The sequence below is a fragment of the Rhinoraja longicauda genome, chromosome 18 (genome assembly GCF_053455715.1).
Source record: "Rhinoraja longicauda isolate Sanriku21f chromosome 18, sRhiLon1.1, whole genome shotgun sequence".
NCBI lineage: Eukaryota > Metazoa > Chordata > Chondrichthyes > Rajiformes > Arhynchobatidae > Rhinoraja > Rhinoraja longicauda.
In genome coordinates, this window is record NC_135970.1 from 31,567,288 (window position 1) to 31,592,078 (window position 24,791).

The 24,791-nt window shown below is 52.9% G+C and overlaps 3 protein-coding genes and 1 pseudogene across 3 annotated transcripts in view; 2 read left to right on the forward strand and 2 right to left on the reverse strand.

Annotated features, from left to right (window-relative positions):
- Positions 1–7,796, forward strand: part of LOC144602385 (deformed epidermal autoregulatory factor 1 homolog) — a 31,718-nt gene extending 23,922 nt beyond the window's left edge. Inside the window, exons 9-14 of the mRNA XM_078415454.1 lie at positions 803–955; positions 1,278–1,424; positions 1,995–2,248; positions 3,434–3,505; positions 5,657–5,746; positions 7,348–7,796. Of these exons, the coding sequence (XP_078271580.1) occupies positions 803–955; positions 1,278–1,424; positions 1,995–2,248; positions 3,434–3,505; positions 5,657–5,746; positions 7,348–7,452 (821 nt within the window). The 3' untranslated portion in view covers positions 7,453–7,796. The remainder of the gene's footprint in view (positions 1–802; positions 956–1,277; positions 1,425–1,994; positions 2,249–3,433; positions 3,506–5,656; positions 5,747–7,347) is intronic.
- A 3,600-nt stretch (positions 7,797–11,396) lies between these two features.
- On the reverse strand, positions 11,397–16,350 carry LOC144602386 (D(4) dopamine receptor-like). Its single transcript, XM_078415455.1, has 4 exons — positions 16,096–16,350; positions 15,429–15,541; positions 13,696–14,216; positions 11,397–11,599 (listed from the first exon to the last, which is right to left on the reverse strand). The coding sequence occupies exons 1-4, from the start codon at positions 16,348–16,350 to the stop codon at positions 11,397–11,399; spliced, it is 1,092 nt and encodes a 363-aa protein (XP_078271581.1).
- Positions 12,648–23,760, forward strand: LOC144602388 (dispanin subfamily A member 2b-like). The gene is made up of 3 exons (XM_078415456.1): positions 12,648–12,661; positions 18,818–19,124; positions 23,418–23,760. Exons 2-3 carry the CDS (start codon positions 18,921–18,923, stop codon positions 23,574–23,576), a joined length of 363 nt encoding a protein of 120 aa, XP_078271582.1. The 5' UTR covers positions 12,648–12,661; positions 18,818–18,920; the 3' UTR covers positions 23,577–23,760.
- LOC144602387 (BTB/POZ domain-containing protein KCTD21-like) lies at positions 20,749–21,457 on the reverse strand (annotated as a pseudogene).
- Positions 23,761–24,791: the final 1,031 nt, after the last annotated feature.

Sequence of the window (24,791 nt, forward strand, 5' to 3'; positions counted from 1 at the left end):
ACTGCTTTGGGCTCCGTGTTTGGTTACCGTTGTGCGCTCTACTCCAGTTTCAGTGTACAGCCTGCGCTCCGAGCCGTAGACAGGTTCACTCTCCAGTGATGCCAAGGCGCCGGATTTTCTAGCCGCACCTTCCTGCTTCAGGAACGGCAAACCTGTCCATCATCGGCTGAGAGGGGTGTAGGGGAGAAATATCTGGCTGGCTCCCCTGTGACAGGGTTGCGTGGCGTGGGAGAGGGGAGAGAATGAACTGAGTGGGTGGGTGAGTGGGGAGGGAGAGGGGTGTGAGGGGAGGGTTCTTGGGGCAGGGAGGGTGAGGGAGAGGGTAGAAGAGAGGGGAGGAGTGAGGGGGAGGGTGGGAGGTGGAGTGGGGCTGCTGGTGGGGGAGAGGGCAGGGGAGGGTGGAGGGGAGGGGCAGGGAGGGTGGGGGGGAGGGGAAGGGAGTGGAAGGGAGTGGGGCTGCTGGTGGTGGAGGCAAGGGTAGGGTGGGCTGGCGAGGGGGTGGGGCTGCTAGTGGGGAAAAGGGCAGGAGGGGAGGGTGGATGAGAGGGGTGGAGTTGGGGCTACTGGTGGGTGAGAGGGTAGGGTGTGGGGGGGGAGGGGAGGGTGGGTGGGAGGGGTGAAGTTGGGGATGCTGGTGGGGGAGAGGGGACAGGGGACGGTAGGTGAGGTTGGGGCTGCTGGTGGGTGAGAGGGGAGGGGGTGGGGCTGCTGGTGGTTCTGTTTTCTGTTGTGCAGCCTTGTGTATGTCTGACCCCACATATCCCCCATTCTGATGCACTGTTGCTGCTGCTGTTTCCTGCAGAGGACGGCATTCACCAGACACAGCCGTGTCGTGACTGGTGGTGGGACACAGCAAACAAAGCTCCGTATCCGCTGCAGGGGCAGGAAGGTGAGCGGCAGGGCGGCCGCGCGGCACTGACCGTGCCCGACGTGTGCGGGGATGACGGCAGTCAGGGTGAGTACAGCCCCACGTGTGTTCCTGCGTGTGCCCCGTCACACGGACCTAGGCTGTCAAACGCGTGTGTTCATACCTGTGCCCCGTGACAAGGACCTCTGCTGTCACACATACATGTTCATGTGTGTTCACGGTGACACGGACCTCCTCGGTCACACACACGCAGGTACCTACACGGCTGTTATTCCACGTGCAGTGCATGGCTGGGGGTTTGTTCCTGTTACACCCCAGCCTGCCTATGCTGTTGTGTGTACCCCACTACCCTTGTGTAGCTGTGTGCCCACCCTCAGAGTCTTGCTGACCCTCTTCCTTGTGTCCACAGGCCGTCCCCAGGCTCAGGTGGAGGGCAGTGCCCCCGGTCCCTCGCGGTCCCCTCCTCACTCCTCCTCCCCCACCTCGCTGGGACCCGCCGCCAGTCCCGACACTCATACCTCCAAGAGCATCAGCGAGTTTGAGGAGGGAACGCAGGGTGAGTGTGGAGCGACGGGTACGGGGGGGGAGGGGCATGGTGCAGGTGTGGCAGAGGGGGTTGTGTGTGCGTGGGCATGGTGGGGGGGAGGGTGGTTGTGGGGGTTGGCACGAGGGGGCTGTGGGGAGGGGGGTTGTGGGGGGTGGACTTTGTGAGGGGGTGGGCATGGTGGGACGGGTTGTGGGGGGGTGAACATAGTGGTGGGGGGGGTTGTGGGGGGGTGGGCATGGTGGGAGGGGTTGTGGGGAGATGGACAGTGGGGGGGGGTGGGCATGGTAGGGCGGCGGTTGTGTGGGGGTGGGCGTGGTGGGGGGGTGCAATGGGGGGGGTGTAGCCAGTAACAGGTGTGTGACCACTGACTATCAATGGGTGTAGTCTGTACCAGGCGTACAAGGCAATGTATGGATGGGTTGCAGCCAGTGCCAACACTGACTGTATGAATCCGTGAGCTGGATCACAAGTAGTATGTGTGGGTCTCAGGGAGGATGTGTTGTACTCCCCTGGACATCAATGGAGCCACCATCTGTGATGTGTGTTTCTGGAGCCATCACTCTGCTTTACTTTGTGCAGTGCTAGCCTCACTACCGGCCCTTGCAATACCGACTCCACCGACTCCCACCAAGGTCATCTCGCCCAGTGCGCTGACCGGGCTGGAGGTGGCAGAGCAACGGAACTGGCTCTACCTGGAGGAGATGGTCAACTCCTTGCTGGCCACAACGCAGCAGCTGAAGACCCTGATCGAGCAGGTGAAGCAAGCCAGCCTCGCCTCCAAGGATGGAGCCATCGCCCAGGCCAAGCTGCAGGCTGACACCGAGAGGAAGGGGGTGAGTGGCCGGGGTGGGGCGGGGTGGGAAGGGGCGGGACGGGACTGGAGGGGACGGGGCGGGACCTATGCTGTTCTCAGCAGCACACCCCTCCTGTGTTCACAGCAGTGGAGTGTCATCTGTGGTGAACCTGGGAGGCCTGGACCACAGCCTCCAACCGGGGCGGCACGATGGCACAGCGGTAGAGCTGCTGCCTCACAGCGCCAGAGACCCGGGTTCCATCCTGACCTCGGGTACAGTCTGTGAGGAGTTTGCACGTTCTCACTGTGACAGCATTGGCTTTCTCCGGGTGTTCCAGTTTCCTTCAACGACATGCAGGTTTGTAGGTTAATTAGCTTCTGTAAAATTATAAATTGTCCCTATTTTGTAGGATAGTGCTGGTGTACGGGGTGATCGCTGGATGGCGCGAGGCCGGAAGGGCCTGTTTCTGCGCTGTATCTCTAAAATCTAAAGTGTAAACCAGAGATAATTAATGGCAATTAAGAGGCTTTTTGCAGATGAGATCAATTTAACTTGGCATCATGTTCGGCATGGACATTGTGGACCGAAGGGCCTGTTTCTATACTGTGTTCTCTACAACCCAAACTGCATCTCAACTGGATCCACTCCCACCCACACTCCCACTCCCGCCCCCTTCCTCAACCCCACCCCACCCCATCTCCACCCCACCCCATCTCCACCCCCACCCAAGCTGAGGCACCACCCACAGGCACGCTGCTGACCTGCTTTGCTCCCTGGCTGGGTGACGACAGATAAATATTGACAGGAAAATGCTGAGCTTGTGATAAAACAAAGGTCCAAAGGTTCAAAGGTCAGTTTATTGTCACATGCACCAATTAAGATACAGTGAAATTCGATTTACCAAGTGAAGCCTTCAAGCTGCCAGTGGGAATTGATATTTTATGAGCTTAAGGAATGATCCTCAGGGCAATAGAGCGGGGAGGGTGTTTGTGTGTTTGTGTAGACCCTGTACCAGCACCTCATTGATGCAGTGTTTGTGTAGACCCTGTACCAGCACCTCATTGATGTAGTGTGTTTGTGTAGACCCTGTACCAGCACCTCATTGATGCATTGTGCTTGTGTGTAGACCCTGTACCAGCACCTCATTGATGCAGTGTGCTTGTGTGTTTGTATAGACCCTGTACCAGCACCTCATTGATGCAGTGTGCTTGTGTGTTTGTGTAGACCCTGTACCAGAACCAACTGCCGTTCCACTCCGCAGATGAGGTGGATGGGAAAACCGAGATCATCATCAAGGTGAGTGGGAGGAGAGTGACAGACGTGGCCATCCCTCCCCCTATGCGTCTCCCCCATGTATTCTCTCCCCCGTCATCTCTTCCCCACCCCCCCCACCTCCGGCCGTCTCTCCCCCCGAGTGTTGGTCCCAGGATGTCTCCCCCTGGACATCAAGGTGAGTGAGGAAAGTGACAGAATCTCCCAGGAATCTCCCCCCACCCTCCCCCAGCATCTCTCCCCCAGAGAAGCTTTTTATATTCCCCCCTCAGCTATATTAAATTGATTATTTTTTTATCCCTCCTCAGCTATATTACTATGAAATGTGAAATAAATGAATAACGAAATGTAATCCAGCTCATGACTATTGCCCACTCATGGTTAGGTTTTATGTCAGGGCTTATCAGGAAGAATGCAAAGACTAAGGGAAAAAAAACTGTAGATGCTGGTTTAAATTGAAGGTAGACACAAAATGCTGGAGTAACTCAGCGGGTCAGGCAGCATCTCAGGAGAGAAGGAATGGGTGACGTTTCGGGTCGAGACCCTTCTTCAGACTGATGTCGGGGAGGGGGCGGAAACAAAGGTAGGATGTAGACGGAGACAGGCAGACTAGTAGGAGAGTTGGGAAGGGGGAGAGGATAGAGAGGGGAAGCAGGGACTACCTGAAATGGGAGAAGTCAATATTCAAACTGCTGGGGTGTAAACTGCCCAATATGAAATATGAGGTGTTGTTCCTCCACTCTGACAATGGAGGAGGCCCAGGACAGAAAGGTCAGATTGGAAATGGGAGGGGGAGTTGAAGTGCTGAGCCACTGGGAGATCAGGTTGGTTAAGACGGATTGAGTGGAGGTGTTCAGCGAAACGATCGGCGAGCCTGCGCTTGATCTCACCGATGTAGAGAAGTTGACATCTGGAGCAGTGGATACAATAGATGAGGTGACGTGCAGACTAATGCTGTTACCAAGCTTCTCATACCCTATCAGTTCCCAAATGTTCACAACTAACCTCTGTTGAAATGTGTGAGTTACAGTTGCGATGAGATAAACAATAAAATACTCTCTGGGGATGTAGGTGGTTGTACGCTGCACAGACGAGAGAGGCTGCTCTTCACCAGAGTAGAGAGTGTTTAATTGTCATGAAACAGAATAAGCTTGCTGCAGCTTTACAGGCCCGTTAATCTAATAACACTCAAATAAATATACAATATTCACTAATACAATAAATTAATAATTAGTAATACTGGGTAACCAGACCATAATAATGCAAACCTATTGCCCATGGATCAATATTCCTCAGAATATCAGTATTCTCTGCACTGTACAGCTGTAATCAATATTCTACAGAGGATCAGTATTCTCTGCACTGTACTCCTGTAATCAATATTCTGCAGAGGATCAGCATGCTCTCTGCACTGTACACCTGTAATCAATCTTGTGCAAAGGATCAGTATTCTCTGTACTATACACCTGTAGACACGAGAGAGAGTGTAGTCGGTGACTTTACATCTTCTCAATTTTCTGAGGAAGATTGGAAATGATTGGCGCAGTGCTTGAGTTGTGGCCAATGGTTGTAACCTTGAAGGGTGTCCATAAGTCATAGGAACAGAAGTAGGCCAGTAGTCCCCTCGAGTCGACTCCGCCATTTAATCATGGCTGATCTATTTCTTTCCTCTCAACCCCATTCACCCGCCTTCTCCCCATAACCCTTGACACCCACACTAATCAAGTTTCTCAAACTCCGCCAAAAAAAATACCCCAACGATCTAGTCTCCACAGCCTTCTGTGGCAATGAATTTCACAGATTCACCACCCTCTGGAGAAAGAAATTTCTCCTCATCTCCTTCCTAAAGGTATGTCCTTTTATTCTGAGGCTATGCCGTCTGGTCCTAGACTCTCCCACTAGTGCAAACATCTTCTCTATCCAAGCCTTTCACTACTTGACTGTCAACATATCAATAGTGGGAGTCGGTCGCTGCCCCGGTGTGTAACCATCCTGAGTGGACCATCCCGAGGAGGCTGCATTGTTTTCCAGGTTTTGCATCTTCCAGACTGTACATCAAATTCCATTTATATCCTTGGAACCAAAAATATCCTCATTATTCAGTGATTTGTCCAAACAGAGTATCTGACCCAGGACTGTCTGTAACTTGTCTGTGTCCCTGTGGATTATTTACAGCAAACCTGTGTGAACTGTGGCCGGGAAGCGATGAATGAATGTACGGGATGTCACAAGGTTCATTACTGCTCAACATTCTGCCAGCGGAAGGTGAGAGGAAGGCCGGACTTTCTCCAGAACCTTGGGCTGTCAAAGAGTGGGCACTTTATATGGCAGGGAATGGGCCTGGTTAGACCGAGCTTCAGGCAATAGATATAGACAATGAGCTGAACGACTTCCTGCTGTAACATCCCTGATCTTGTGACAACACTTGCCAGTCCATTATGGACAGGTGGATGGATAGGATAGAGGGATCTGGGCCAAATCTAGGCAAGTGGGGCGAGCCCAGTGTGTCAACCTGGTTGGCATGGACAAGGTGGGCCGAACGGTCTGTTTCCTTGCTGTACCATTCTGTGACTCTAAATGTACATTATTAGACTTGCTACATACTGACAAAAAGATCCGAATAGCAATTTAGCATTGCTGTGCTCTATGCCTATCACACTGATTGTGTCTCGATGAATATTAGAGTATTGAAGGCTACCACTATTACTCCTATTTTTTATGCTTGTTAATAATTTTCCTCCAGAGTTGTCAGTCTCCTTCACACAGTTCCTTGGTACATTCCAAGTTGTATGGCAGCAACAGATTTGCTCTTGCATTCAATCTGTGCAGCTGTGGTCGATGACCCCACCACACAGTCTTTATTGCGTTAGTTTTCATTGTCACATCGACCTGCTTCAGTTTTTACTTGTTTGGGTGATTCTTATAGTTGCTGTATGGCACAGGCAGCAAATGATAGATCTATAAGTAGATAGAAACAGACCCTTTGGTCCAACTTGTCTATGTCAACCAAGTTGGCATACTTGGCTGGTCCATTTGCCCCATATCGCTCTCAACCCTGCCCATTCATATATGTCCAATTAACTTTTCAAAGTTGTAATTGCACCCACTTCTATAGCTTCCACTGAAAATAATTCCAGATGCGGACCACCCTCTGAGTGAAGAAAGTTGCCGCTGAGGTCCCTCTTAAATCTCTCCTCTCTCATCTTAAGCCAATGCTCTCTAGTTTTAGATTCCTCCTCCCTGGGGGGAAAAAAAAGACAGCATTCACTTTATCCATGCCCCTCATGATCTTGTACACCTCAATAAGGTCAGGCCTTAGCCTCCCACAGTCCAACGACAAAATGTCTCAGCCTATCCAACCTCTTGCTTTAACACAAGCCCAAGTAACATCCTGGTGAATCTCTTCTGCACCTTTTCCATCTTAATGACTTCCTTAAGTTCATGTAATAACAGAATTAGGCCATTCGGCCCTTCAAGTCTACTCTGCCGTTCAATCACGGCTGATCTATCTTTCCTTCTCAACCCCATTCTCCTGCCTGCTCCCCATTACCCCAGACACCGGTACCAATCAAGGATCTGTCAATCTCCGCCTTAAAAATATCCATGGCCTCCACAGCCATCTGTGGCAAAGAATCCTGCAGATTCACCACCTGTTCTAGGCTGCAGGAAGAGATTTGGTGGGATGATGGTGAAATACCTCCTTGTGGTAGAGCGGGCAGAGGAAGCAAGGGGCCACGTACCTGAGCTCTCATTCTGCCAGTGGGCTGGCATGGAACCAGAGAGTGGCCTTAGTGCTCCCACTCAGAACATGGCTAAGCTGTGAGATCCTCATGCTTCTGCTGGTTGACTGAATGCTCCTTTTGCAGGACTGGAAGGACCACCAACATGTGTGTGGGCAGCCGACAACACTCACAGTGCAGGCAGAGGACGTGCAGGTGTCAGAGGTCGATGTGGACAAGGTCAAGGTGTGAAGGGCCTCTTCTTGTCGAGCAGAGGGGTGACAGTGTATTGGTGAAGCTGCCAGATCCCAGCCCAGTCCGCAGAGCACGATAGGGTTGGATCGCCAACGCCCAGTTGTCCAGGATGTGGGCTGAATCCCACAGCGTGGAGTGATATTGCAAAAGGCCGGAGATGCCCTCAGAGAGGAGCCCATCGACTGACCACTGCCCAACCTCCTTCCTGCCCCTTAACCTCAAGCTGGATGCAAGTTACTGATCATTGACACACACGCGTGGCACATGGGCTATGAACACATGTGGACACGGACAGACGACCTGCTGCCTGGGGATGCCACCAGCTCTGCACTGTGTGGAGGGGGAGCTGACCAGTTATGGGGGGATTGGCACAGGGGTGGGTGGGGGTGTGGAGACCATCAGGTGAAGGTGAGGTGTGTGTGGGCTGTGGCAGGACAGGCCTGCACCTGCTCCGGATCTTGCTCCTCATATGCATCCTCGGCCGTTGTGTGGACTGATGGGGATCCAGGAGCAGCCCTGCTGCTGTTTCCCGAGGGGGAGCAGGCTCTCTGTACCCTGACCCGTCAGTACCAGCGCTCGCAGTGACCACTCAGGCTGGGGAGAGCTGGCTCCCGAACACAATACCCCACGATTCCTCACTGTTTAGAAAGATTTGAATTCTGAAGCAAGTTACATTTTTAACCCATGTCTGTGGCCAAAGTGACCCTGTGGAAAGGGGAAGCCAGAGTGACGGAGGCGTGTGGGGTGATGCGGACGTGTGCAGTGACACATGCTTGTGGGGTGACACAGGTGAGTGGAGTGACAGGTGTGGAGTGATGCAGAAGTGGAGTGATACAGGTGTGTGGAGTGACAGGCGTGAGCAGGTGTGGAGTGATGCAGACGAGTGCAGACGTGTGGGGTGATGCAGCTGTGAGCAGACTGGAGTGATGCAGAAGTGAGCTGATGGTGGGGGAGATCGGGAGCAGATTCACGGCATTTAATCACCACCGTTTATAGACTTGCTGGACTACGCATCTTCACACTTGCAGGATTACAGGCGGATTGGTTTGGATTACCTTTGGTTATCTAACCAGTAATTGGATGATTTTTTTTAAATTGGTTCCCAATGCTTCCCATGAGGAGCTGTGGAAGTGACCACACATGGAACATCTCTGTGAGATTCAACTAACGTACTCCTTTCTGGGAGAGCCGACCGATTGTGCTGATATTCCACTGAGTGGTTGTAAAAAAGGTGAGAGTTGGAGGGGCAAAGGTGTACACAGTGTGGGTGCCCCCCCCACCAGTGTGACCTTTGGGATGGGACCGGTGAACTCTATACAATGCCTTGCAGTGCTTTTACCAAAATATTCCTGTACTTCTGTTTGCTGTGTGCTTTGTGCCGGCAAGGTTTGCAGCTGCCCAGTAAATGGTGATGTACCTGCCTCTCTGGCACCTGACTGCTCTGACTGGACTTGCATTCCCCTTCACACCGCAGGAGGGGGGGGGGGGGGGGAAGAAAGCATGAGAATCTTTTGGTTGGTGGGAGGGTACAATAACAACAGGGCATTATTCTGAAATTAGACTGAGTGCCGGGTGATGATGATACTTTGTACGAAGGTGCAATTAAATACTTTGTTTTTGCACGCAAAATACACAAAAGGGTCACCACAAGGGCGCCAACAAAGTTACAAAAACCACTCATCCCTTCTTCAACCTCACCCCCACCCCAGCTCCCCCTTTGTTCTCACCACCCCCCCTCCCAACGCCGCCCCCCCTTTTTTCTTGGTTCTCCCCCCCCCCCCCCCCCCCCCCCGATGCTGGGTCCCCCTCTGTTTTTACCGCCCCACCCTTGTTCTCAGCGGCGCGGCCCATCCACCTCGGCCCGACCCTTTGCCAAAGTTTGCAATCCTGCTGTGCTGGCAAAATAAAACCAAAGAATATAAGGCTGACAGACACAAACATCTCCTGGAGATTGAGGGTGAGGTGTGGATTCCAGGAGGCTCCAGCAACCGCCAGCCGCTGGAGGGTGAGGGTGGTTCGCCATCAGAGGTCCACAATGAGTTGAACAACTGCCTGGCGTAGTCAGACACGGGGCATCTGCATTTCTCCAGCACCACAAGCTGCATGGTCTTGGCCACTTCACGCCTGGACAGTGGTGGGGCTAGGGACGTTAAGGAATCAAACCATCAGCATGGAAGATAAACAGTAGACATTGGCCATCCACACCTGCTCCACCACTCAGTCAGATCATACTGATTCTTTACCTCGAAGATAGACACAAAAAGCTGGGGTAACTCAGTGGGACAGGTAGCATTTTGAGAAAAGGAATCAGTAATGTTTGGGGTTGAGATCCTTTTGCTGCATGTCCTTGCACTGACCCTGATCCCTTCATTCACTTCAGTGCAAAAAATCAATTGATCACTGTCTTTAACTGAACCTCCTTTCTCCATTCATGATTCCCTGGACTATTATTCACCGGTGGAGTTTCATTGTTTTCTATTTTTTACATTAATAAGCATGAAAGTCGGATGGATGAAGTGACTGAAGGACAACATGATAACCAACCCAACAGCAGCTGCAGAGTGGCCACTGTAGACTCCACTGAGAGCACATACTTAGCTCCAATGATGGGATCTTGGTTCTGACATCTGCGCCTCAGATCCAGTAACTAACTAACCACAAATGCAACATGTGCCAGGGTTGAAATTACACAACGCCTGAGAGAAAAGAGAACAGTCTGGGTGCTTGGAACTGAAATCCAATTGGAAATGACCCACCTGAGGAGCATAGGAGGACCAGTGGATGGGGATCCTTCAGTGCGGTCAGGGCTGTCCATGGCCTGGCTACCCGAGGGCCACTGCGGTGAGAGTTGAGGACAGGAGATCTTCACGCTGTTGGGTGGCACTACTGGAAGGAGCAATGTGAACATCTCACTGTTGATGTCCATGCTCCAAATACCCAACTCCTTCCACAGTAGATGCTCAGTCCAACCTCATGACTGACGAGAAGGCATGGGGCAACATGCCAACTGTGGCACATACCAATGTTCTCAGGACCAAAGGGTTTCCCGACTAGCTCTAGAACTAGGCGGAGAGGGTCAGCGGTGTAAAGTGAATGAGCTCAGCACCCTGGTCTGGGGAGAGGATGTCAAGGGATCTCGGAGACATTGTCATCAATATCAAGGGAGGAGGCAAATGTAATTGGAGTAACGACACAGACTCTTACTGCTAAATGCCAAGGGACGATTATCACCAGTGTATTCCTCAGTGACCATCGACCTACTGCTGAGTTGGCCTGGCCCAGGTTATAAGGTCACAGGTGCACTCTGGTGGTGTAGGGCAGAGGATGTTAATCGTCAGGCCAAGCTTCCGAACTCCATTCATTGATCCAAGAGCCAGCCCAGGAAAACACCTTGTCCAATATCATCTACACTAGCCCCATTAGCCATATTATGACTATCCTTCAATTACTTGCCTATTCCTGCCTGTCCAAACATCCCTTAAATGGACGGATTGAGTCTGATTCCACAACCTTCTCTGGCAGTGTGTTTTTTGAAACTCCCACCACGATAAACGTCTTCACTATCTACCAGACTACTTTATCTGTAAACTTACTTATCCTGCCTTACACATTCTCATCTAAATCGTCGATATAAATCACCAAGAGCAGTGGACCCAGCACCAATCCCTCAGACACCCCGCTGATCACAGACCTCCAGTCCGAGAGGCAACCTTCCACCATCACCATCTGCGTCCTTCAGTGAAGCCAATTCTGTATTCAGGCGGCTATCTCTCCCTGGGTCCCATGCGATCTAACCTTCCAGAGCAGCCTCCCAGCCTAAAGTCAGGCCTTTGCATCCGATTGTTCCGGGTTACGGAGGGTGGAGAGTTACATAGGTAGCTGCAGTCATCACTACAAAAACGAATTGGATTTATTGCTTCCTTTCTGGATGGATTCTGGATTCAGCGACACGGGCACAAGACCCTCCGGAAGTAGTTCCTGAACTCCTTGTTGAAGAACGTGTAGATGATGGGATTGAGGGCACTGTTGACGTAACCCAGCCACGTCACCGTGCTGATGAGCTGTGGAGAGACGTGGCAGGAGTTGCAACTTGCCTTCAGGATGTGGACCACAAAAAACGGTGTCCAGCACAGCAGGAAAGCCCCTGAAATGAACGGACAGCGATCAGCGGGAACAACACTTCCGTTCAAAGTCACCAGCGGTAGGGAGCAGGGATAGTTCATCCTATCACTTCTTATCTAACCGAGACACGAAACTTTGCTGTCAGCATTGACTTTTGACTTCCATTGGCCATTCCCTGGTCTTTAGTTAGGTGGAGTGAGTGGATGGGGCAGGTACATTTGTGAGGGAGTTTCAGGGGCAACTTCACGGAGATTTATACGATGATGAGTGGCGTTGATAGGTTTAGCCGGACATAATCTTTATCCATAGTGGAGGCATCGAAAACAAGGGGTGCAGGTTTGAGGTGGGAGAGGGAGGAGGTTTAAAATGGATCATAAAGTTGACTGATGTCTGGAACTTGCTGCGGGAGGTGTTGGAATGAGATACAATCACTGTTGTTAAAGTCATTTAGACCCCTTGACCATGCAAGATACAGAGGAACACACACATGCGATTAGTGAAGATGGGCAATATGGGAATGATGGGCCGAAGAGCCCGTTTCTGTGCTGCATGACTGACTTCCCGACCTACAGTAGGGACAATTTATAGAGACCAATTAACCTAGAAACCTGCACGCCTGCGGGATGTGGGAAGAAAACCGGAGCACCCGGAGGAAACCCACGCGGTCACAGGGAGAACGTGCAAACTCCTCATAGACCCGACCCGGTGGAGCGGCAAGGCGGTAGCACGAATGACGGCACACACGTTCCCAGCCGTACCCGTCCTGAACATGGCGCCACACTGACCCCCTCTCCTTCCCTTCCCTTCCCTTCCCTTCCCTTCCCACCTCTCTTCCCCTCCCCCCAACCTCCTATCGCCCTCCACCCCTACTCCTTCCCTCCATCCATCCGCCCCCGATCGCGGGTTTCGCCCCCCTGCCCTGTAGGAGTGGGGGTAGGGAGATGGGGGAGGGGATTGGAGGGAGGGGGTTAGAATGGGAGAGAGGGGGGGAGAGGGCGTTGTTCTCGGCCGTCCCCCCGCTCTCACAGACTGCGCATGTACATTTCTCACAATCCCCGCTGCAGGGAGGACTCGCCGTTAACAGGTTAGCTGGGATTTGATCTTAATTAACGGATCAGGGTGGCTGTCCGTCCAAAAATAACCCGGAGGAGCGCGGGCTGTCCCGGCTCCCTGCCCGCCGGCTGCCGCGTCTGGCGGGCTGGACATTGCCGCTTCCCGGGGCGCGGGGAGCAGAGACCCGCAGAGCGATGCGGGGCGGGACACGGGGGGGGGGTGGGGGGTTGCTTTATCCGCGCCTCTTGTGACTCGCATTCCACACTCAATGCGTTTAACAGATTAGCCCAATTCAGGCTGATGCTGTTGTGATGTGAACAACGGCCCCATGTGACAGAGCTCGAGGTGCCGGGGAGAATCGCATCGGGCAGCGAATAAGGGTCATAAGGGATTAGAGCAGAATTAGGCCATTCGGCCCATCAAGTCTACTCCGTTATTCAATCATGGCTGATCTATCTCTACCTCCTAACCCCCATTCTCCTGCCTTTTCCCCGTACTGATCAAGAATCTATCTAAATTATATATGCCTTAACGATAGCCACTGACTTGGCCTCTACAGCCTTCTGTGGCAAAGAATTCCACAGAATCATCACCCTCTGACTAATGACATTTCTCCTCATCTCCTTCCTAAAAGAAGTCCTTTAATTCTGAGGCTACGACCTCTGGTACTGGACTCTCCCACTAGTGGAAACATCCTCTCCACTTTCCACTTTCATCGGGACCTGAGGGGCAACTTTTTTCACTCAGATGATGCTGGGTGGGTGTATGGAACGAGCTTCCACAGGAGGTAGTTGAGGCAGGGACTATCATAACTTTTAAAAGACACTTTGACCGGTACATGGATAGGACCGGTTTAGAGGGATCTGGGCCAAATGTGGGCAAGTGGGACTAACTGAGATGGACATATTGGTTTGAATGGATTCGTTGGGCCGAAGGGCCTTTTCCCGTGCAGTTTGATTCGGTCCAGTGTCAGCTGTGGAATAAAGGGCTAGAGGCGATGGGCTGAGTGGTCGGGCGGGGCCGGAGGAGCGCGGGGATTGGCCGTCGGGGTCCGGTATCACTCACCCAGCACGATGGGGAGCACCTTCATGGCCTTGTGCTCCCTGCCGTTGATGCGAACCTTCCGGCTGCCGGGGGAGGGCTGTACGTACTTGGCCTGGCGGGCGGCGAGGCCGGGGGGTGCCGGCTCCGGGTCCCGCTCCTTCTCCGGCTCCGGGCCCCGCTCCCAGGCCCGCTCCGGTTCCCGGTCCGAGAGGCTCCCCTCCATCTTCCTGAAGCCGTGCGGGTTCCGGCGCAGTTTGCGGGCGCGGGCGGCTTCCCATCGCTGCAGACCCCGCAACACGGCGCAGTAGAGCAACAACATGACGGGGCAGGGCAGCAGGAAGGAGCAGACCGACGACCAGATGATGTACGAGTTGTCCTCCAACCGGCACACGCTGACGTCCCGGCCCGGCACCTGGTTCAGACCCAAGGCGATGGGAGACGCGACGGCCAGCGCCAGGATCCAGGTGAGCGAGATCAAGGCCACCTGCCGAACGTCAATGTGGGTCCTGCTGTAGTTGAGGGGGATCCGCACCGCAATAAACCTGGCGGGGAACACACACACATATAGATAAACATACAACACACACGCGTAAACATACAACACACACATAAACATACAGCAACACATACATACAACACCCACACACATAAACATACAGCAATAAACCTGGCCGGGGAAACACACATAGATAAAAATACAGCAACATCATATACCTATACAGCCATCACATAGATACATATACAACACACAGAAACATACAACAACGCACATGAACATGCAGCCACACACATAAACATACAACCACATACATAAACATACAACCACACACATAAACATACAGCTACCACTAATACACCAAACTAATAATCATAATACGAGATAACCACAATCGTGCAAAACTGAGGTTCTTGGTGCAATCAAAGACACGGACCATTGTAGATCACAGTTGCTGAGGTTAGTGTTGTGCAATGTTCAAGAGCCTGCTTGTTGGGAAGAAGCTGTCCATGAACCTGGAGGTCATGGTTTTCAGGCTCCTGTACCATCTTCCCGATGGTAGCAGTGAGTTGAGAGCGTGGGTCCCTGATGATGCTGGCTGCCTTTTTGAGGCAGCGACTCTTGTGGGGAGGTCAGTTCCCGTGATGGACCACGCAGTGTCCACCACCTTCTGTAATCTCATTCGTTCCGGGGCGTTCGCGTTGCTGAACCAGGCCGTGATGCAACCAGTCCGTTGGGCTCGGGTGAGAGGGCAGAGATTGGGGCAGGTCGGCAGCGTGGGGCAGGAACAGTTCATGGTGGATGGTCCGGGGAGCGGCCACTGGCCGGCTGACGGGAGGGTGAGTGCAGGTACTGGGAGGTAGGGTCAGGGGTCACTGTGCCCCTAACACCACAGCCCCTCTCACCCGATCAACGCCCACCCAAAGCCGACACCCACCCGATGCCCACTCTGACCTGCCCACACACACACCTGCCCACACACACACCTGTCCACACTCACCTGTCCACACTCACCTGTCCACACTCACCTGTCCACACTCTCCTGTCCACATTCTCCTGTCCACACTCTCCTGTCCACACTCTCCTGTCCACATTCACCTGTCCACACTCACCTGTCCACACTCTCCTGTCCACACTCTCCTGTCCAGACTCACCTGTCCACACTCACCTGTCCACACTCACTTGTCCACACACACCTGGTGCCCACACACACCTGGTACCCACACTCACCTGTCCACACTCTCCTGTCCACACTCACCTGTCTACACTGATGGCGCACAGGTTGAAAATGGAGGCCGTGCACAGCATGACGTCCATGGTCATGAGATAGTCACAGAGGCCCGGACCGAGCGTCCACACCCCGCCCTGGAACTGAAAACAATTCTGCTCAGAGCTGGCGGCGGACTGACCGGGGTCACTCCCGTTGACCAGCCCCGCCCGCCAGGCCGCAAGGGCTGGGAGTCGCTGACACCGTGGCGTTAGGCAGCGGTGGGTCAACACGCCCAGCGCGTCCCCGAGGCACTGGGAGGGGGGGTGGTGGCAGGGTGGCATGCGGTGGGTTCGTGGGAGGTGGGGAGGGGGAGGGACGGTACGTTTTTTGGGGGTGGGGTGGGATTGTTCCCGGTGGGAGGTGTGGGTTTTGGCCGAGGGTGGGGTAGGGTCTGAGGAGACTGGTTTGGAGCACGGTGGGAGAGGGGGAATTTGGGGAGGGTTGAGGGTGGTCCCGGTGGAAGGGCCGCGTTGTGGGGAGGGGGGTGGGCTTGGAGGGAGAGGGTTATGGGGAGGCGAGGTTATGGGGGGAGAGAGTTAGGAGGGGGTGAGGTTTTAGGATCGTTGGGCTTGGGTGGAGGCGGTTTAAGGAGAGGGATTTGGGGAGGCGGAGGATTTGGGGCGAGGGGGGTTTAGGGTTTTGGGGTGCGCCTCACCTCCTGGAAGACGTAGAGTGGGAGGACGAGGATGGCAAGCAGCAGGTCGGACGTGGCCAGGCTGGCGATGAAGCTGTTGGTGGCGGTTCGCAGAGGCCGCTCTGTGGCGACGCCGAGACAGACCAGCAGGTTCCCCGCGATGATCAGGATGATGAGGAGCGCCCCGAGAACCAGCGCGGGGATGTGGAGAGCGGGGTGCGGCGGCCCGCCCGCCGTCTGTCCCCCCGCCGTCTCGCCGTCGCTGCCATTGTTCATGGTCGGGGTCTGGGGTCCCAGAGCTCCGGGAGTGTCCGGCGCAAATCCCCGGTGGTCGCTGCAGATTCCCAGGCAATTCTCCCGGACCCCGCGACCAGAACCTGAATCCAGGCGGCCGACGCGGGAGGTCTAACTCGGCAAAGTTTGGAATCTGCACCGGAACGCGGCGTCGGTCGCGCTGCCCCTCACCGGCCCCGGGACGGGTTCCGCCGCCCGTCCTCCCCCTTCCACCGGTCCGCTGCCGTCGCCCTCCCGTCCCCGTGCCCACGGCGCCTGGGCCCGGGATGAGATCAAGTGTCCGCCGGTCCCCGCAGGCGTCGGGCACCTCTGACGCCGCGGCCGCTGCTCCGACAGATGCGCTCGTCACTGTGGTGGGATCGTGCTGTTCCTTGCACCGTCATTGGCCGTACTCGCCCGTCCCGGGACCACAGGGGAACCTCGCGTATCCCGGGGGAGGGGACAGGAGACCGGACACCGGGCGGCGGCGCAGCGACGCCGGTTAGTGGTCAGCATTTATCAGGGGGTTTAGCGGAATGACGCCGGGATTAGCGGGGATTAGCTTCAGGAAGAGGTCGGACAGACATGCATTGTTTTCTCTGCAACGCGGGAGGTTGAGGGGAGACTTGGTGGAAATGTACAGCATTAGGTAGAGCATTGACAGTCAGAATCTTTTGCCCAGGGTGTAAATATCAAATAGTGGAGGGCTTAACTTTAAGGTGAGAGCGGCAGAGAGTAAAGGAGATGTGAGGGGCTAGTCTTCTACGCAAAGGATGGTGGGGGGCTGGAACGCGTTGCCGGGGGGTGGTGGTAGAGGCAGGTACAATCGTGGTGTTGAAGAGGAATTTTACAGAACCTCATATTTCGCTTTGACAGCTTTCAACCCAGCGGTATGAACTTTGATTTATCTAATTTCAAATAAGCCCTGCATTCCCTCACCCCTCTCCCACTCTAGCCGTTCTACAGTTCTGCTGTTCGCACTATTGTCTCCCTCTCGTTAGCACATCTTCCCAGCAAACAATGGGCTATTGTGGGCTCCACCCTTCCTGATGTCTACTATTTTGTTCTGGCCTTCTCTATCTTTCAATCTGAAGAGGGATCCCCACCCAAAACGTCCCCATCCAAGTTCTCCAGGGTTTCTGCCTCACCCGCTGAGTTACTCCAGCACTTTGTGAAGCCTCACCTATCCATGTTTTCCAGAGATGCTGCCTGACCCACTGAGTTAGTCCAGCACTCTGTGAAACGTCACCTATCCATGTTCTCCAGAGATGCTGCCTGACCCACTGAATTACTCCAGCACTCCGTGTTTTACGAATGGTCCCCGCCCCGATTCTTGCGCTCACAGATTCTCAGTCAGAAAACCTCCTTCCACCCGCGCCCTCGGCCCGACATCGCCGTGAATGTTGGATCCAATCAGTCAGCGCACCCTGGACCTTCTGCACCAGCCCACCGGTCAGCAGCGCCTTGTCTCAGACCAATGTCTCCCACCCTGTCTTCATCAACATTCTCAGCGACCTCCTCAAACAATTAAATTCGTGAACTTGGGGGTTGCCCGCACAAAGCCACGAACGAATCCTCTCCAAATTCACGCAAATCCCGTTTTTGCCACTTTCGTCAATATTTTTCCTATCACGCTGTAAAGTTGGCCGGCGTGTAGTCACCTGGGTTACCACCGCTGTCTTTCTCAAATTAAGGAACCGCATTCACTCTGTCCCACCCGCGGCCAACGCGGATGCCCACACGGCCCCGACTGTTAGCTGACGGAAGGACATGGCTGGATGTAGATAAGGACGGAACACAGAGTGCTGGAGTATCTCAGCGGGTCAGGCAGCGTCTCTGGAGGACATGTATAGGTGACGCTTCAGAGTGCTGGAGTAACTCAGCGGGTCAGGCGGCATTTCTGGAGGGAATGGTCAGGCTCCGGGACCCTTCTTCAGGCTGAAATGTCGCCTCCACAGTGGCTGCCTGACCCGCTGGATTCCTCCAGCACTTGGTGATTTGCTCAGGTTCCCGGCTTCTGCGGTTCCTCGAGTCTCTTCAAGCATTGGGATTGGCCACACGTGCTGTCAGGGGAGGGGAGTGCAGCGGGGAGATGGGTCAGCGTTATGCGCGTCCCCGTGCCTATCGGTGCTCGTGGCCGTGCCTGTCAGTGCGCGTCCCCGTCCGTGCCTGTGAGTGCCTGTGCCCGTGCCTGTGTCCATCTGTGGCGGTGCACGTACCCGTGTCTGTGTGCTCGCCCCGTGTCTGTGTGCTCGCGCCTGTGTCTCCCTGCCGGTGCGCGTACCCGTGTTTGTGTGCTCGCACCCGTGTCCATGTGCTCGCGCCTGTGTCTCCCTGCCGGTGCGCGTACCCGTATATTGAGTGAACTCCGCCTTGTTGCTTTTCAAGGAAGTAGCTGGAGATATTGTGGATGACACAGTGAAAGTGTGCAGCTCCAATCAGCGTGCCTGTGTTCGTTCCGCTCCAACAGGGTGTGGTGTTTAGTGCAGTGCTCACTGTCCAGAGTTCCTGCTCGCCCTCTCCACATCGACAGCGAACCTCCCAGTTCCCCGTGCTGTCGCCTCCGAGCTGCAATGGATTCCAGATTGAACCAAGTGTTGGTGGAGAACGAGCAGCTGACGATGGGCAGGGGCCGCTACCCCGAGATTCCCCCCACCATGGTCAATATCGCCACTGAACCCCTGCCCGTCAAGGACCACTTTCTCTGGTCCATGTTCAACTTTGTTTACTGTAATTTCTTGTGCCTCGGCTTCCTGGCGCTGGTCTTCTCCGTAAAGGTGAGTTCGTTACAGATTTCTGAACAAGGAAACGGGCCCACCAGCCCAATTTTGCCGCGCTGACTAAACCGCCTCGCTGATCGCGTCCCATAGTCCGCCTAGCAGAGCTGGTTCTTACCCTCAACCACTTTTCCTTTGACTCCTCCCACTTCCTCCAAACCCGAGGTGTAGCTATGGGCACTCGCATGGGCCCTAGCTACGCCTGCCTCTTTGTAGGGTACGTCGAACAATCACTGTTCCAGACGTACACTGGCCCCATCCCCGAAATCAACCTCCGCTACATTGACGACTGCATTGGTGCTACCTCTTGTACCCATGCAGAACTCACTAACTTCATACAGTTCACCACTAATTTCCATCCTGCTCTTAAATATACTTGGACCATCTCCGACATCTCCCTACTGTTTCTGGACCTCACCATCTCCATCACAGGAGACAGACTAGTGACTGACATCTACTACAAACCTACTGACTCCCACAGCTATCTTAACTACACTTCTTCCCACCCGGTCCCCTGTAAAAGGTCTATCCCCTACTCCCAATTCCTCCGTCTATGCCGCAACTGCGCCCAGGATGAGGTGTTTCACAATAGGGCATCAGAGATGTCCTCATTCTTTAGGAAACGGGGCTTCCCCTCTTCCATTCTAGATGAGGCTCTCACCAGGGCCTCCTCTATATCCCGCAACTCTGCTCTTGCTCCCCCTCCCCCCATTCGTAACAAGGACAGAGTCCCCCTTGTCCTCACCTTCCACCCCATCAGTCAGCGTATCCAACAAATTATCCTCCAACATTTCGGTCACCTCCAACGGGACCCCACTACTGGCCACATCTTCCCATCCCTCCCCTTTCTGCTTTCCGCAGAGACCATTCCCTCCATAACTCCCTGGTCCACTCGTCCCTTCCTACCCAAACCACCCCCTCCCCGGGTACTTTCCTCTGCAACCGCAGGAGATGCAACACCTGTCCCTTTATCTCCCCCTCGACCCCATCCAAGGACCCAAACAGTCTTTCCAGGCGAGACAGAGGTTCACCTGCACCTCCCCCAACCTCATCTGTTGTATCCGCTGTTTCAGATGTCAACGTCTCTACATCGTCGAGACTTGATGGGCCGAATGGAAGAGTATACTTGATGGGCCGAATGGCCTAATTCTACTCCTCTCACTTATGATCCTCAGGGCCTGATGCGACCTATCCCGGAATACCGGGGGGAGGGCATGGGGAGATTGTTGAACATTGACAGATGTGCAGAGTCTCACCTGTAGCCCTGGGCAAGGGGGGGAACTGGAGAAAAAACAAAGTTGGTCCTTAGTTTAGAAAGGGCAATGAGCACAAACCAATAGGTCAATGAGCCTTGCAACAGTGGTATTATTTTTTGTGATGAGTTTCATTGTGAAGCACACAGGTGGAAAAAGATTCAAGAAACGAGAAGGATGATGTTCAATTTTGTTTTAAACGCAAACAATGGAACCTGCATCCATTTTAGTCTGAAGAAGGGTCTCAATCCTGAACGTCACCCATTCCAGAGATGCTGCCTGTCCCGCTGAGTTACTCCGGCATTCTGTGCCTGTCTTCTGTTATCAGCATTGGGTGAAATGCATAATTACTGGGCACAATTAATGCATAATTATTGCATAATTACTGGGCTGGATGAAGTGGTGGGAAAGCAATGAAGGAGGAATCCGCAATCCACTGCTATTTTATGATTTGTTGAAAAATAATTTGCAGATTTTTGATTTTCTGGTGAGATGCCGTGACATAAAGGCTTTGCCAATTCTGCATTTAATATTGTCTTTCCAATGCATTGAAGCCACTTTCAACTCATTCTCAGGAAATTAAGTTCTGGTTCTCTCCTTTGGTGTCTACAGATGTGCTCTCCCCATTAATAATAGAGTAGAACTTGGAGTTTAAGAGTTTTAACAGTGCACATGATGGAGAAAAGATTTGAGCTCTAATAATGTTTACAGCAAAAGAACCAATATTATGTAAACGAGAGTCATAAACAATGTTAAGAATTGTATTCATTCTCACTTTGGTAGCTTTTGCTTTGATGTTCTGCAAAGCTTCCAGCAGAGGTTGGATCTGAAAAAAGTCGGCTTTCCTGTTCAGAGGATCCAGCTCTTAGAAATCACCTGGAAGGCCCAAATGTGATGTATGTAGGAAATCCAGGATGTTGCAAAAGATTTTTCCGTCTCTGTCAATGAGGCAGTTTCCTTGTAAATCTTTTTAAATGAGTAGCATTGAACCAGCAATTGAATCTGGATAACAAGTTAAAAAATAGTAAAGGACGTGGTGTACAATCTTCCCCCTACATTCAGCGTTATTGGTTCAGACATGGTGACGCTGGCATTTAATTCAAGAAGGCTAGAATAAAGACAGAGATGTAATGCTGAGACTCTACAAGGCGCTGGTGCAACATTTGGAATATTGTGAGCAATTTTGGGCACCATATCTGAGGAAGGATGTGCTGGCTCTGGAGAGGGTCCAGAGGAGGTTTACAAAAATGATCCCAGGAATGAGTGGGTTAACCTATAATGAGAGTCATAGGTGTCTGCGCTGGGTCTGTACTCGCTGGAGTTTAGAAGAATGAGGGGGGTCCTCATTGAAACATACAGAACATACAGAAGCTTGGGTAGAGTGGATGTGGAGAGGATGTTTCCACTAGTGGGGGAGTCGAGGACTAGAGACCATAGCCTCAAAATTAAAGGACGTTCCTTTAGGGAGGTGTTGTGGAGGAGAATTTCTTTCGTCAAAGGGTAACGAATCTGTGGAATTCTTCACCACGGAAGGCTGTGGAGGCCAAGTAAATGGATATTGTTAAGGCAGAGATAGATAGATTCTTGATTTGTACGGGTGTCAGGGATTATGGGGAAACGGCATGAGAATGGGGTTAGGAGGGAGAAATTGATCAGCCATGATTGAATAGCGGAGTAGAGTTGGTGGGCCGAATGACCTAATTCTGCTCCTGTCATTTATGACCTTAGGACCATAAGTTCTTAAATAAATCTCTTCAATTCATAGGATTGCATAGAACAGACTTCTGGAATCGGCATTTTAATTTCTCCCATAACGCACTTCAGTTGAAGTAATTTCAAAACAAACCTGATGTGCAGGAATTGCAAAGTGACACGTAATATCCCTGGAAGGTATGAGGTACATCATTCAACAAACATTTACCACTTTTCTGCTCAAACAAAGGGCTGTGCAATACTCCCAACAGCAGAACCGCTTCGTCCAAAATCAGTTCACCTGCAAAGTAATAGTTCTGCAGATTGTAGCAGAACTAGCCAGTAGGTCCGGCAGTAACTGAGCTTCCAAGTGTCTCTGCACATCAGTGGCGGGGGTGTTATTGGGGAGGATTCTTGGCGACAGGATTTACTTGCATTGGTAAAGCAAGGACTGTAGGGGACTGACACAAAGTGCTGGAGTAACTCAGCGGGACAGGGATCTGGAGTGAAGGAATGGGAGACGTTTCGGGTCGAGACCCTTCTTCAGATAGTCAGACGGGGGATAATGGTCATGGCTTTGTACAGGGGAGTTCCTGTCTCAAATTTTGACTTTTTTGGTTGGGCCGTATATGTTAAACCACTAGGTTCCTTGTTGTAGTCTGGTCAAAAGGATTAAACCAGTCGGGATCCAGTATGAATTGGTAAATTGGATTCACAACTCGCTGACCCACGGAAGGCAGAGGGTGTCGGTGGGAGTGTTGGCCTGGCTGCAGGTCAGTCCCCCAGGGAGCGCTGCTGGGACCTCTGTTTGTAAAATGTATAAATTATTTGGAAGAAGGTTGCAGATGACACAGGAAATGGCGGACTTGTGGATATTGAGGAAGGTTGTCAAAGGAGACAGCAGCTTCGGTAAAGATGCGCGAGGCATGGATAACAGTCCCTGGTGTTGGCCACTAGAGGGCAGAGGTTTCAGGTGAGAGGGGCAAAGTTTAGAGAAGTGAGGGGCACATTTCACACTGAGTGGCAGGTACCTAATAACACTCAGTGGCAGGTACCTGGAACGTGCTGTCAGGTACAACAGCAATATTTCGACAGCTACGTGAACAGGGATCACGAGCAAGCAGATGGGGTTCGTTAATTGGCATCCTAATCAGGGTTGAGAGTCTGTTCTGTGCTGCACTGCTCTGTGTGTGTTACAGAGGCGTCCAGCTGCGGCTCTGATGGTCGGTGTTGGCTCCAGTTGGTGTTGAGGGTGTTGGGTCCACTGTTCCCGGTGACAGCCATTGCTGATAGCTGGAATGTCCGTGTCCCCCAGTATTTTCACTGCTCCGTTGCCGTCTTCCTGCAGGCCCGCGACCGGAAAATGCTGGGAGATATTTACAGCGCCAGTCACTACGGTACCACCTCCAAAACTCTGAACATGGTCGCTACTCTGCTGACATTCGTCTCGGTGGCCATCCTGATTGGGCTGTTGATCAGTGGGAAGATCCAACTCTACCACAGATGAGGTGTCGACGCGGCCAGCGACTCATCGAGAAGCAATTCCCGCCTCCTTCCCTCGCCCTGCTTCAAGTTTAAAGTGGAGTTGCTGCTTCAAACTAGACTTAAAATAGTCCCCCGTATGTTAAACCCACATTGCTGTCACCCACAGCTGCTTTGTGAGATGTTTTGCTCAGTTTTCCAATAAACCTGCTGTGACTTCTCATCTGTGTTCTGTGGTCGTAAGAGCCAATCACAGTTGAGCAGGCAGTTTAAAAAGAGCGCCAAAAGGAAGCTAGTAGTCAATTTCAAAAGTCCGGGAGCAGAGCAAGGACGCCCGTTGGCTGAGCATTAAAGTAAGTGCTAGTTTAAGTGAGAAGTCAGGTAAATTGGACAATCAGGCAATTTAATTGGTAATATAAGCAATACTTGCAAAAGGGTGCAGCCCAGTGAGGGAAGTGCCCAGTGAGAAAAGTGCGAGTCTTTGGCTGCGAGTCTTCGGCGCTGAGGTGAGGAGGATACGATTGTTTTAAGCCAGAGCTGGTTATAGGCACAAGGTGATGGCGGAAAAGTTGGTGCGGTGTGTTTCCTGCAGGATGTGGGAAGACAGGGACGTCGCGGGAGCTTCTGGGAGCTACACCTGCAAGAACTGTGTCCAGGTGCAGCTCCTGAAGGGACGTGTGGTGGAGTTGGAGAGGCAGTTGGATGACCTCAGGGCCATCCGGGAATGCGAGAGTTTCCTCGACAGGACCTATTGTGAGGCTGTCACGCCAAGGGTCCAGGTCGAGCGAAGGTGGGAGACTGTTTCCGGGGGGAGTGGACGTGGACTACAGGACACCCCAGTGGCTGTGCCTATTGCAAATAGGTATACCCTCTTGGGAACTGTCGGGGCAGAAGACGTTTCCAGTCCGAGTGGCGGACCTGTTGGCAAGGATACACGACAGGGGAGACCGAAGTCTGGAAGAGCCGTAGTGGTCGGTGACTCCATAGTCCGAGGGACGGACAGAAGATTCTGTGGCAGCAGGAGGGACTTGAGGATGGTCTGTTGCCTCCCTGGTGCCAGGGTTCAACACATCACAGACCGGCTTCAGAAAATCCTAGTGAGGGAAGGCGATCAACCTGAAGTCGTTGTGCACGTGGGCACGAATGACGTCGGGCGGAAGAGGAAGGAGGTGCTACAGCGGGAGTTTAGAGAGTTGGGAAAAGCGCTGAGAAGTAGGACGTCGAAGGTGGTTATCTCTGG

Coding starts and splice junctions, on each gene's coding strand:
- LOC144602386 (XM_078415455.1), bottom strand. CDS start 16,350: ATGAACAATGGCAGCGACGGCGAGACGGCGGGGGGACAGACGGCGGGC. Junction 15,542..16,095: donor CACTCTACGTCTTCCAGGAG/GTGAGGCGCACC, acceptor AATTGTTTTCAG/TTCCAGGGCGGGGTGTGGAC. Junction 14,217..15,428: donor TGCGCCATCAGTGTAGACAG/GTGAGTGTGGAC, acceptor GTTCCCCGCCAG/GTTTATTGCGGTGCGGATCC.
- LOC144602388 (XM_078415456.1), top strand. CDS start 18,921: ATGGATTCCAGATTGAACCAAGTGTTGGTGGAGAACGAGCAGCTGACG. Junction 19,125..23,417: donor CGCTGGTCTTCTCCGTAAAG/GTGAGTTCGTTA, acceptor GTCTTCCTGCAG/GCCCGCGACCGGAAAATGCT.